The sequence below is a fragment of the Camelus dromedarius genome, chromosome 14 (genome assembly GCF_036321535.1).
Source record: "Camelus dromedarius isolate mCamDro1 chromosome 14, mCamDro1.pat, whole genome shotgun sequence".
Lineage (NCBI taxonomy): Eukaryota > Metazoa > Chordata > Mammalia > Artiodactyla > Camelidae > Camelus > Camelus dromedarius.
In genome coordinates, this window is record NC_087449.1 from 57,046,813 (window position 1) to 57,059,597 (window position 12,785).

The following is a 12,785-nucleotide window of genomic DNA, read 5'->3' on the forward strand; positions in this document are numbered from 1 at the left end:
GCCCCGGGGGCCTGGATTCCCCCGCCCCGCGGTCGTGTGTCCCGGCTGCGGCGTCCACGTCCGTCCGCAAGCCGGGGACCCCCGGCGCGGCGCCATGGCCTCGGAGTCGGTGAAGGTGGTGGTGCGTTGCCGCCCCATGAACCAGCGGGAGCGGGAGCTCAACTGCCAGCAGGTGGTGACGGTGGACTCCGCGCGCGGCCAGTGCTTCATCCAGAACCCGGCCGCCGTCGACCAGCCCCCCAAGCAATTCACCTTCGACGGCGCATACTACATGGACCACTTTACTGAGCAGATCTACAACGAGATCGCCTACCCGCTGGTAGAGGTGAGGGCGCCCGCGAAGCCATCTCCGAGGACTTGCTGGGCAGAACTTGGGGCCACTCGGAGGGGTCCAGAGGGACAGCCCTCCCCCTAAGCCGGGCGGGAAGCGCTCTTCTGCACGTGGACAGCAATAGGTTAGGCTGAAGACTTGTCCAGGCAAGAGACAGCTGGAACAAGCCCACAATCTGTCCCGGTCTACACTGGCCGACATTCTTACAGCCCCTTTCCTACAGGAACTCCTGCCTCCTAGACTGCTTGCCCTCCACCCTCACCTGAGAGCTTCAGGACTTCTCTAAAAGCTCTAGCCACTTCCCCCAGCCTCCCCCTCTTCTCCAGAGAGCCCTAGGTCTCCTCCTCCCCACATTCCCAGGCCATGGCCTCTACTTTCTCCCCTCAGCATCCAGAATCCTCTCCCTCATCCTCCCTCCAGCTTCCCAAGAGGCCTGGCAGGTACAAGCCTATGTAGGGGTGGGGGGGAATCTCACTGGTTCCCTGCTTCTGCAGAGAGAAGGCTGCTGACCTGGCCTTGGTCTTGGAGGAATGGAAACCCTTTACCTTTGGTCATCTTCCTCCCTGGCAGTTGAAGAAGAGGGAGGCACCAAAAGTTTCTGGCCCTTTATATGGCTTTCACTCTTCTCTGCACTCTCACACTAGGTGGCTGGTTGGACTTTTCATGACGGGGAGGCTCACATTTCACAGATGGGGAGACTGAGGTTTCTGGCAGAGGCAGGGCTGATATCTCCTGGCCAAGGGTTCTTTCCATTCTGCCAAAATCTCCCTAGCTGTCCAGCAAGTCACCGGTTAAGTGAGATAGCACAGGTTGTTCCAGGAAAAAAGGAGAAGTTCACGAAGTACCCTCTCTCACCTGTGAAGCTGTACATTAGGAGACTCTGGGAAATCTTGCAGCAAAGAAACTTTGACTTAATTTAACCTGGTGTTTCCAAAATGTGTTTGCCCAGGGAACCTTTTTTTGTGTTGGCTGGCAAGTCAGTTGACACCCCCCCAGAACACCTCCTTTGGCCACCTCATGTCTTCTCCCAAGACTTAATCAAAACCCTTGTGAAAGTGGAGGTGTCCTCGGGCCCAAAGCTCCCCAGTGGCCAGGGCGTGACTGGAAGTGATGCAACCCTCCCCAGGAGGTGGTCCCAGGCTCTGGGAAAGGCCAGGCTATCCTACCATCCTAGACTTCTAGGCTGGAAGGGACCAGAATGGGTCATCTGGTCCAGCCTCCCTCCCCCATGGGATCCTTGAATGTCCACCCAGTGATGAGAGCTCACTCTTTCCAGGGCAGCCCATTCCACCTTTGCTTCTCAGCTCCTAGATGACCGTTCTGCACAGTGAGAGTCAGCCTCCTTGATGCTCTCAACTGCCTGCCCTGGCTCTGTCCCTGGGGACCCACTGAATACCTCTGCTTCTTCATCTAGGGGTGGTCCCTCAGAGATCTGAGGATTCCAAGATTCAGTTCTCCTTGGCCTTGCCTTCTCCAGGGCCGAGATTTGCTCATGGGTCACCTCCTCATCCTGGGAATAATTCCCCTGAGCAGGCCTCCCTTGTCAGGGTCCCCAGGAAGCCCCAGCCCAGAGGGGGAGACACTAAGGAGGCAGTGGCCACATCAGATCTCTCCTTCAGCTCTCACTTCTGTCCCGTGTTCACTGCTCTATGGGATCCTCTGTCAGACCCCTGCCTCTGGACATCCCACAGAGCCTCAGACTCCAGTGACATTCATTCATTTTCATTCATTCAGGTAACAAATAGTATCTCCATAACAGATGCTGTCCTAGGCATGGAGAGCGTTGCTTTCAAAGAGGCGTGGCCTCTGCCCTCAGTGAGCTCGTGGTCAGGTGGAGGAGCAGCTAAGCTAGTAGCTACAATCCAGGGTGATGAGTGGGAGGAGAAGGCTGGGTGACTTTGGCAGCAGAGAAAATGCTAGCAAACCTGGGCTTGGAGGGGATGGGAAGGCAGGGAGGACTTCCTGGAAGGATGAGGCCAGAAGGCTGAGAGGAGATGGCCAGGCAAGAAGGTAGAGGAAAGGGCCTTCCAGATGGAGACCAGCTTATAGCATTTGCTCTTCACCAGACTCCGTGGATGTATGTAGAGCTGGAGCCATCATTCCTGATGAGGAAACTGAGGCCTGGAGTGTCACAGAATAAGTTAGGGGCGGCTTTGATTCCTAGCACAGTGCCAGGTCCCCATGTTCCATCCTACCACCTCCCATTAAGTGAGCAGCATGCAAACCATTTTCAAAGCACAGCTCAGTGACTTGGAGCCAGGAGTAGCTGCACCCTTAGGCCAGGTGGCTGTGTGTCTGTCCTGCTGGGCTCTGACCCCGTCCAGGAGGCCTCCTGCCCAGGCCCTGGTGCAGGAAGCCCCCAGCACTTAGACTGCCCCTTCCTGCTTGCCTCCCTCCCCCCCCACCCCTCTCCCCTTCCCTTCTTCTCCACCCCTTAAATCCAGGCTCTGTTTCTGATCTTCTCTGTTACTGGGTGACCTCTTCAACTCTCCTGTGTTGTTTCAGCCAACTTTACATGAGCTCCTCACCTCCACACCTGGCCCGCTGCCTGGTCTATGGGCTCTTTCCCAGACAGTGGCTTTGCCATCTCCATCCTTTCCCTTCACACCCGTGGCTTTAGAGTCACCTCTGATGACCCACCGCCCAACCCACCCACCCAGGAGCCAGATACCCTGGTTTCTACCACGACCAGACCAAGGACAGTGGGCCTGGTTTCCAGAGACATTGATGTGGTACAAGCCATAGAATTAGGACCCTGGGTGGGACAAAGAGCTGCTCTTTTGGGAGAGGGCAGAAAGGGGACATACATTAGGCAATTTAGCATGGATACAGTTTATTTCAGCTTCAATGGCTATGCATTTATTTAATGTGAAGTAGAAAAGATGTCGAGCACATCTAACCTGCAATGCAGTTTCGGGGGAATTATTGCTGTGAAATGACACCAGTTAAAAAGAGAGTCAATGAACAGTTTGACTTCATGCAAATCATTTAGTAAATAATAGTAAAGGGGACGTGGCAGAACCTGGGGTGAACAGTGTCTGACGTCCAGGACCAGCTCCAAGTGTGCACGTCCCTGGGTCTGGAGGTATCAATTGATGGGTGAAGCATTTTTGGAATCTTATGTTTTGCCTTAAAATGCACGTAAAGTTGTCTTCTGCTTCACTGCACGGCAGCGCTGTTCTGCAGAACTTTCTACAGTGGTGGAAATGTTCTGTAGCTGGGCTGTCCAATTAGGTACCACTAGCCACATGTGGCAGGTGAGCCCCTGAAAAGAGGCTAGTGCTATTGAGGAGCTGACTTTTAGTTGTATTTAATTTTAAGTTAAATTTAAGTAACCCCGTGTGGCTAGTGGCTACCACGTGGAATGTCACAGCCTAAGAGCAGTGTTTTCCAATACGGATGTCACATGAGCCACATACCTACTTGAAACTTTTCTAGTAGCCATTTTTTAAAAAGTGAAAGGAGACAGGTGAAATTAATTTTAATAACACATTTTATTTAACCCTATAATATCAAAAATATTATCATTCCAATAAAACATGATAATAGATACTATTATGGCTTAATGACTATTAGTGAAATATTTTACATCCCTTCGTCATACTAAGTCTTTGAAATCTGGTGTGTTTTACGCTTATAGCACATCTCAATTCAGGTGTCAAAAGTTCAAATGAAACACGAAAAACAAAGTTGCGTTTAATGAGAAAATATGTTACACTGCTCCAGGTTTTAAATGTAAATCACTTAAAATAAATTCAGTTCCTCAGGCGCACCAAGCACACTGGTAGTGTGGCTGGTGGCTACCTTACTGGACAGGGCATATAAAATATTTGTTTTTATATCGAATCCCTTCTCCATGTTGGGGTGACAGTGATACTCCAGGCACTGCCCGTGTTGTCCCTGGGGCTTCGGGTGACCCCAGCTCTGAGGCTCCTGGTTGGTGACTGGTCTGCCACCACCTCTCCCCCACCTCAGGGGCTCATCCCTGTGTGCAGCTCCGGCCCTTGGGGGAGCTGCACCGCATGGCTGTCAGTGTTTCCTCATCAAGGGAGGGGGTGCTTGTCCAGTTCTGCCCGTAAAAGTGAGGCCTGTCTCTCAAAGGAGTGACTTCGGGTCTTCCTTCCCCAGCAGTCCCTGGGAATAACAAGCCCCATGTTGATCTCCAGAATGGGCCTTTTTTTTGGGGGGGGGGTTAATTTTTTTTTTGAAGTGTAGCTGATTTACAATGTTAGTTTCAGATATACAACAGTGATTCAGTTATCCTTATACATACATACATATTTTCTTTTCAGATTCTTTTCCCTTATATGTTATTACAAGAAATTGAGTATAGTTCCCTGTGCTGTACAGTAGGTCCTTCCAGGATGGGTCTTTGCCGTGGAACCAGGTGCAGATGCTGGGCCCTCGGGGGCCTGGGAGCAGCTCTCTGGGCCCACGTTCTGACACAGGATCCCCCCTCCCCCATGCTAAGGTCTGGAATCTGTGACCTCAGAAGCTGCATGAGGGCAGGGACTGGGGTGTCTGCCTGGTTCATGGCTCTGTCCCCAGCCAGAGCACAATGCCCGGCACAGAGAAGGCAGCCAGTACCTGTGGAATGAATAATCGCATCAGTGAATGGAGAACGCCTTGGGGATGCCACCCGGTTTGCCTCTGACTTCTGCCCTGCTTCATCTCCATCCTCCTTGCCCCAGCTCTCAGCCTCTCACCTCTCTGCGTCTGTCTCCTCAGCCTGGAATGCCTTCCTCTCCCAGCCACCCTTTGAGCTCCCCTGTCTTCCCCTGACCTGCCCGGGAGCTTTGCCTGGCTCTTCCCGCACCTTCTGTTCCCCTTCTTTGCTCTCTCTCTCTACTTGCCTGCCTGAGCTTCTGTCTCACATACACCCTCACCTCGTAGGAGAATCCCATGTATACATCCATCTCCCCCATGTTCCAGGCAGGCAGTTAGGGAGCACCCACCTCTGTGTGCCAGCATTTCACATGCCGGTGCGTGTACACCTCGCAGCAGGTTCAGAGGAGGTGCTGTTCTTGCCCTTTGTTTCAGGTGAGGAACCCGAGGCTCGATGTGCCCAGGTAAACACAGGCCAAGGGCACACGGTCGGTAAAGGACGGTGGCCAGGCTCTGAACCATACACAGGACAGTCTCCTACCCCACCAGGCAGTGACCTCCTGGAGGACAGGGCTGTGCCTTATTCATCTTGACACGGCCCCCACACCCACCCTAGCCCAGTGCCATCGCGGTCGGAGCCCCAGGGAGGGGCCCTGAGTCTGTGAGTTAGGAGGCAGCCCTGGCCTGGCCCTGAGCCCAGCCTCTCTGGGCCAGCTGAGCAGCGGGGTTGTGGTCCATCCATGCAGGGCGTCACCGAGGGCTACAATGGCACCATCTTTGCCTACGGCCAGACCGGTAGTGGAAAGTCCTTTACCATGCAGGGCCTGCCGGACCCGCCCTGCCAGAGAGGCATCATCCCCAGGGCCTTCGAGCACATTTTTGAAAGCGTCCAGGTATGGGCCTTGTGGACGGAAGGGCCAGGGCGGGTGCGTAGGGCTGGTGGACTTCCCAGAGCGTTACCATGAGTGGTCCCAGAGCAGTTCTGGCCTGGACATCCATTGTGGGATGTAGTCACCAGACAGGTGAGCAGAGGCAGGCTCTGGTTTCTGAAAATGTGATGGGAAAAGAACTTAAAATTGAGAAAATTCTACCTTCTGGTTCCATGTTTTTCTCCTGCCATTTTTGGATTGTAACATTTCATTTAACATTTCACATGGAAATGATGACCCAGAGCGCTGGCCTGAGAAATGATTGTACCAAGCATAGCTTCCCTTTTAAGTGGGCAGTTGCTACAGACCAAACCTTGTGCAAAAGGCCTTTGCAAAATCACCTCACTACCACCTTGGCCCAGGAGGTAGCTATAATCCTCATTTTCAAGCCAAGACTTGGAGTCCTTATGGGCTGGGCCTGGACCAGTTATCCAAGTGTCTAGGCTGCAGGTGAGACTTGCCCTGGTGACCATTCATGACAACACGTAGAAATTGCTGCATCTGGGAAATGGCAAAGCAGGGACTGGTCAGCTGCAGCCCATGGTACTGAGCCTGGGACTCACTGTGATGACCCATAGTCAGTGCTTGGTCCAGGCCTCGGTTTCTCTATCTGAACAATGGGGAGGCCTCTCCCATTTCCGGTCCCATGAGGCTTGTAGAGAGAGTGTGAGTCCATAGTAATATGAAAATGACGCCACTCTAAGAAGCTTGAGGGCCCAGCGAGCCGGAGAGGAGGGGAGAGCCTGCCACGCAGGCCGGGCCAGGTATGGTTAGAGATTTCTCTCCCCGTGACGGCCCACCTCCTGCTATGATGTCCTCCCATGATGTCCAGGCAGCAGGTGCTCAGGTGTCTTTGCTTTCCCCGTCCACCCCTGCAGTGTGCAGAGAATACCAAGTTCCTGGTCCGGGCCTCCTACCTGGAGATTTACAATGAAGATGTCCGGGACCTGCTGGGGGCTGACACCAAGCAGAAGCTGGAGGTAGGTGCAGACCTGACACGGGCAGGTGGGGGCTGGCGGAGGGGAGGTTGGCACCAGGTGGTGCTCCCTGAGAAATGTGGGGACGGTATCCTGAGGGCACAGGCCCTGGTTCGGACTAGAGCAAGAAGTTTTGAACTTGAATTTTGGGGTGTTCCCAGAGTCCGTGATGCTGCGGAGGGGTTAATGGGCCTACCCCCAATGCACAAAGGGAGGTGGGCCTTCCCTGGAGTAATGCCACCTCTATCTGTTGAAACAGTTGGAGTTTGGTGATAGATTTCATTTTCATTCCACTTCTAAAACACCATTTTGAAAAAGTCCAAGGGTCTTTCAAAGCTGAAAAGGTATTAGTGATGATCATTTATTGAGCACTTACTGTTTACAGACGGCTTTAGACGCATTATCCCGTTTAATACTCCCAGTCACCTTTTAGGTAGATACAGGTTTCCCTCACTTTCGGAAGGTAGAGTGAACCTTTTGTAAGCAAAATGGTGTAAAGGGAAGGGTATCCCCTGCTTTCCGAAATCCTGTTTCCGCTTTGCTTTCAGAAAGACTGACATTAGTACAGTAATGGCTTTTTTTGTAAAAGTGAAAAATCCACTTTGATTTCTTTCTAACTTGAACTTTCGGAAAGTAAAGGACACCTGTATTATTATCGCCAGTTTACCGATGTGGGAAGGGAGGCTCACATGGGTTAATTAACTTGCCCAGGCTTCACACGGCAGTAAGTTGGCCGAACCTTCTATTGAACCCAGGTCTTTCCGACATCAAGGTCCTGCATCGCAAACATCCCATTTTCCTGCTGCAGATGGGCTCAGATTCTGGGACCTGGTCCCCCTCTGAAAGGGCTCTGGTGTGGGGGTGCCCACAGACCGATGATGTGACCTCGTGAGGTTGTTGTGAGGACTGAGAAGAGTAACGTGTGAGCAGCTTAGCAGAGTGCCAGTGCACGGTAGGTGCTCGAGGAGCTGTTTCATAGGTGCGCTATTTCATGCCATTGGGATTCTGAGACAGGATGGTGAATATGACCAGGGGGTTGCAAAGTGAATAGATGGATAGCTCATGACAGAAAAAACTAGGGCCGGCCCAGCTGATGACTGAGCATCGCACACGTTTCGTAAATTGTCCTCAGTCTCCTGAAAGTCTGGAATCAGAATGAAAGAGCATCATTTCCCAGCTGGGAGAAGCAGAATTAGATGCTTTGAGGGTTCTATCAAGTTAGGCAGAACTTGGTGGGGGAGGGTCTAGCTCATTGGTAGAGCATATGCTTAGCATGCACAAGATGCTGAGTTCAATCCCCAGTACCTCCTCTAAAAATAAATAAATAAACCTAATTACCTCCTCCCCCCAAAGAATTAAAAAAAAAAAAGATAAGCGGAACTTGGCTGACCCTTTGGGAAGCCCAGTGAGGTCAAGTGACCTTCCAGGACTGGACTACCAGCTGGTGGCAAGGCTGGACCAGGTCTGGGACCCTTAGGCCTTTACCTTAGTGTAAGGTTTGGCTACATCTCCTATCTGAGACTCTTTAAATGCTAGGTGGACCAGGTCAAGTCCAAAGAGGAGCCCAGTGAGGGGAGGATCACCCAGATCTGTGGCCAGAAGGCTGGTGGCTGCCCCCAAACTCTGGTGCTTCTTATCTGACCAAGCAACCAGTGGACCCCCCAAGGGGCCGACAACCAGCGGTGGAGGTCAACCTACCTCCTTCAGAGTCAGAATGCGTGAGCTGGGGGAATATCAATCATCAGTGAGCATCCCCAGAGGTTGCTATGGAGACTCCTATGAGGAAAGAAGGCTGGGGAAGAGGAGGTACTTACCTGAGGCCACTGGGTTAGGAAGCCACAGAGTCAGTGTTGGACATTTTCCGTGGCCCAAACTGCCTAAACCTCCCCAGGGCACAGGCCTTGACAGCCATGGGGAGTGGGGCAAAACCAGATAAAGGGACTGCTGTTGAAGCCTCCCAGTCCTCTGGAATCTCACTGACCTCTGGATTGGACCGGATGTTGGGATCGCCTGGTTCTTACCCCACCCTGATCCATGTAGGGCAGTGCTGTTTCCCTGCTCAGCTCCAGAGCCCTTCACTTGCCCCCAGGCCCCTCACTTGTTCTGGTTTCATGTGGAGGGGCTGTGAGTTCCTCTCTGACCAACAACCATTGTAAGGCCCAACTGAATAAATCAGACCCCATGCAGCAGCTGTTTTGAAAAAGCTTGTTCGGTTTGGTCATATGGTGGAAAAAAGTACTTAAAATTTTGAGCCAGAAAGACCCTTAGAGGGCTTCTAAGTCCAGTCCTTTTGTGGTACAGAAACCGAGTCTCAGGGAAGGGAAGGGACTTGGCCAAAGTCACACAGTGAATTACCAGTAATGGTGTTGGTACCAGAAAGTTTGGGATCTGAGTGGTCAGAACTTTTCTGGGTGGGCAATACAGGAAACTTGGGGGGCAGTGAGAAGCCAGTAATGGGGTTCCATTCGAGGGAGGGACATCCAAGAATTGATTCATCCATTCAACAGAGACTTACTGGGAAGACCTTGGGGTGCCAGGTTGTTGCAGGCCCACATGTTGTGGACTCCTTCCCAGTCCCCATCTGGACCAGGACCGGCCCCCAGCCCCCTCCTCAGCTGCTCACAAACACAGCGGGACTTTGCCCTTTCTGCGCAGGAGCCTCCAGCCGCCCACCTGGAGTCTTTCCACTGTTTTCTCTATCCTGGAGCTGGAGCAGCTGAGTCATAGCTCAGCCCCCAGACAGGGAAGTGGGGAGAGGAGGCAGGCACATGGAGCTGCTCCCACATGTCAGCCCTGAAAGGCCAGCCTGCAGCATCAGGGGCCCTGCCAGCGGGCACGGGGGCAGCAGGGGCCCTCCTCCACTTCCTCCTCTAGAATGGGCTCTGTTACCCAGACCCTGAGGCCAAGGGCTGGCAGCTGCAAGCACTTGTCCCAGCTGAGCCTCAGGCTCGGTGAGCCAGGCTGCCTGGGGTTGGGGACACTCCCCATGGATGCTCGGGGCTGTCTTGGAGGAGGTGCTACTGGGTTCTCATTAAACCTCACAACAGCCTTAGGAGGCACTGCGGTTCTTATCCTTCATTCTGGAGGAAACTGAGGCTCAAAGTGCCTAGGTAAGATCCAGCCCGAGGGCAGTCAGTAAAGGGCAGAGATGGGATTTGCATCCAGGTGGCCAGGCTCCGCAGCACAACACAGGGCCTGGTAATGCTGGTAATTAGAGGTGGTTAGGTCAGCCAGGGCCAGCAAGGGATTTAGGAAGCAGATTACACCTTCTCCCCCCATCCACCTCGAACCACTATCATAGAACCCAGGTCAGTACTGGGCAGTGGTGGTGGGGCCCTCAGGGGCCTCTCCAGTTGGTTCCTGCAGCAGCTGTGTGGGGCCAAGATGCAGAGCCCCCTCCTCCATGGGGCCGTTTTCTGTCTCTGGACCAGCCAGCCGCGGTCATGTCCTGCACATGCGCCAGCTGCATCCCAGCTGGTTGCCATGGCGACTGTGCATGGCCTTTCATCCGGGAGGAGCAGTTACGAAGGAAAGCTGCGGGGCACAGCTGGCTGCTGTCAATCTGAGTGTGGGTGGGGGCGGGAACAGCCAGGGAGGGGCGGAGGAATCTAGCAGATCGTGAGGTGAGGGGAGCAAGCCCTCCTGGGCTTAAAAATAGGGTGGGTGGGAGACCCCTACCTGAGGGGTTGCCTCCCTGCTCTGCTTTCCTGCTGGAAACATATATCCTTCTCCTCTTGGTATCTGTGCTCACTGAACCTCCTCCCCTCCAAGTACCCACAGAACTTCTTTTAGATCCATTCTCTTAATCTTTACAATGATCTTGTGGGAATAGGATCTATTATCTTCATTTTAGAATGAGGAAACCGAGGCCGAAGGAGGCAAAATGACTTCCCCAACTCAGAAGTCACAGAACCAGGTTTCTAACCCTGGTCCTGTCTGACATATAGTGATATTCCTCTATAAGGAAGCTGCATTCTCCCTGAAGCCATGAGCAACCGTCCACTCACCTTCATGTGCCAGGCAGGCTTCTAGGTTCTGGGAGTGAAGCAGTGACCAAAACAGTCCACTCTCCAGGCTTACAGCACCCCAAGCTGCCTTCAAGCCCTGCTGAGTTTGCAGGGTCTCCTGCTTCTGTCCTTTGTGCTCCGTCCTCACAGCCACCTCTGAGGTCAAGGTCGGCCCTTTGTCGTATCAAACTTCAACTACTCCAGGAGGCTGCAGCCTCTCTCCAAGCCCTGCCTCTGGAGTCTTCCACTGCCTGTGACCACTGTGCTGCCCTGCCGCGAATAGCTGTGTGACTTTCAGTGGGTTCCTTAACCTTTCTGTGCCTCAGTTGCTTATCTGTTCCATGAAACCCAAACCTCAGTCTGAGTCTGGCTCCTTCTCCAGACTTGGGCAGATAGGGCAAACCTGAGCTTGCCACCCCTGCCCCCCAACCCTCCCTACTCTGCAGCAGGGCCCCGACCCCACCTAGGACCCTGAAGCTGCCCGGGGCAAAGCATCTGAGCCTTCTGTGGCTCTGACCAGCAGACAGGTGACTTTTGTCCTAATTCATTCTGCTTTTGCCAGAGTGGCTTTATTTCCTCTCACACTTGAAAAATATTGCATTTCACAGCTCTGTGTCAGCAGTAAAACAGCTTGGCTGCCTGGAGAGCAAGCAAGGAGCAGTCAGAGAAATTAATTTGCTTGCTGCCATCACGCTGAGGGCTGGACAGTGGGAGTTATGGGCAGCAAATGACCCTTCACCCGCTGTGATCCAGGGATCTGGGAATGGGCCCGTTGCCTTGGAGCCGCAGCAGAGAGGGGAGCAGAAGCCACATTGACAGGGCAGGGGAGATGCACTCAGAGCCCTTAGGTGAATGACTACAGGGCCAGTCCCTGGGGCACTGAAGTGCCCAGACTGGAAACCATCTTCACAGCCACAGCACAGCAACACTGAGGACAGGGGCTGGTACTTGTGCAGCACCTACAACATACCAGCCACCGCGCCGAGCACTGTATGGGCTCCGGCATCCTCGCCACCTCCCTAGGAGATAGGTATCTCATACCCATTTTACAGATGTGGAAACTGAGGCTCAGAGAGGTTAAGTTACTGGCCCAAGGCCCCACAGCAAGGAAGAGACCGGGGTGGGTTTGAGGCTGGTTCTCCCTAGAACAAACTCCAGGCCTGTCACAGGGAATTTGAGGTGCCAATCCACCCGGCAGGGGGGCCGAGTTGGTCAGAATTGGGCCCTTCCCTCAGGTTCCTTGGGGATCCCTGACCCGCCCCTCATGCCCGCAGATGAAGGAGCACCCGGAGAAGGGGGTGTACGTGAAGGGGCTCTCCATGCACACGGTGCACAGCGTGGCCCAGTGTGAGCACATCATGGAGACAGGCTGGAAGAACCGCTCGGTTGGCTACACCCTCATGAACAAGGACTCCTCCCGCTCCCACTCCATCTTCACCATCAGCATCGAGATCTACGCGGTGGGTAAGTGGGGCCAGGCGGGGGGCAGAGAGGGCCGGACCACCTGCACCAAGCTGGGTGCCCACTCCTGGTAGCCTAGACCCTTTACCTCTCAGAACCTCAGGGGCCCCGTCTGAAACTGGGAAGAAATGCTGGGATTGCCGAGAAGAAACACAAGAAGATCCTCCCTGCGCCAGGACCCATGTTTCCGGGATTAACAGCATTAACAACAACAGTGATAACACTGGTGGCTGCCATGAGTACTTACCATGTGCCATGAAGTTTATATGCGTTAGCCCACGTGCTCCTTCCAACAACCCCATGAGATGGACACTAACATCATCCTCATTTCACAGATGAGGAAATTGAGGGCGCACAACTAGAAAGTCTCCGGGTGGGACCTCTATCACAGGGGTCTGTCTGCAGAGTGTGTGCCACCCAGAACCCTTGGATTCTCCTCTTCCTCTGTAAAGCACTCTACTCCTGAGTCCTGAGT

At 53.5% G+C, this 12,785-nt stretch overlaps 1 protein-coding gene across 7 annotated transcripts in view; it reads left to right on the forward strand.

Moving 5' to 3' along the window:
- The first annotated feature begins 48 nt into the window (after positions 1-48).
- The window catches only part of KIF17 (kinesin family member 17), a 40,563-nt gene continuing 27,826 nt past the window's right edge, over positions 49-12,785 (forward strand). For 5 of the 7 annotated variants that reach the window (XM_031464247.2, XM_031464251.2, XM_031464248.2 and 2 more), the window contains exons 1-3: positions 79-325; positions 6,744-6,845; positions 12,124-12,313. In XM_031464247.2, the coding sequence (XP_031320107.2) occupies positions 95-325; positions 6,744-6,845; positions 12,124-12,313 (523 nt within the window). In that variant the 5' untranslated portion in view covers positions 79-94. Of the gene's footprint in view, positions 326-5,682; positions 5,830-6,743; positions 6,846-7,708; positions 7,795-12,123; positions 12,314-12,785 lie in introns of those variants that run through there. The other 2 variants (XM_031464253.2, XM_064493974.1) reach the window with 2 other exon arrangements.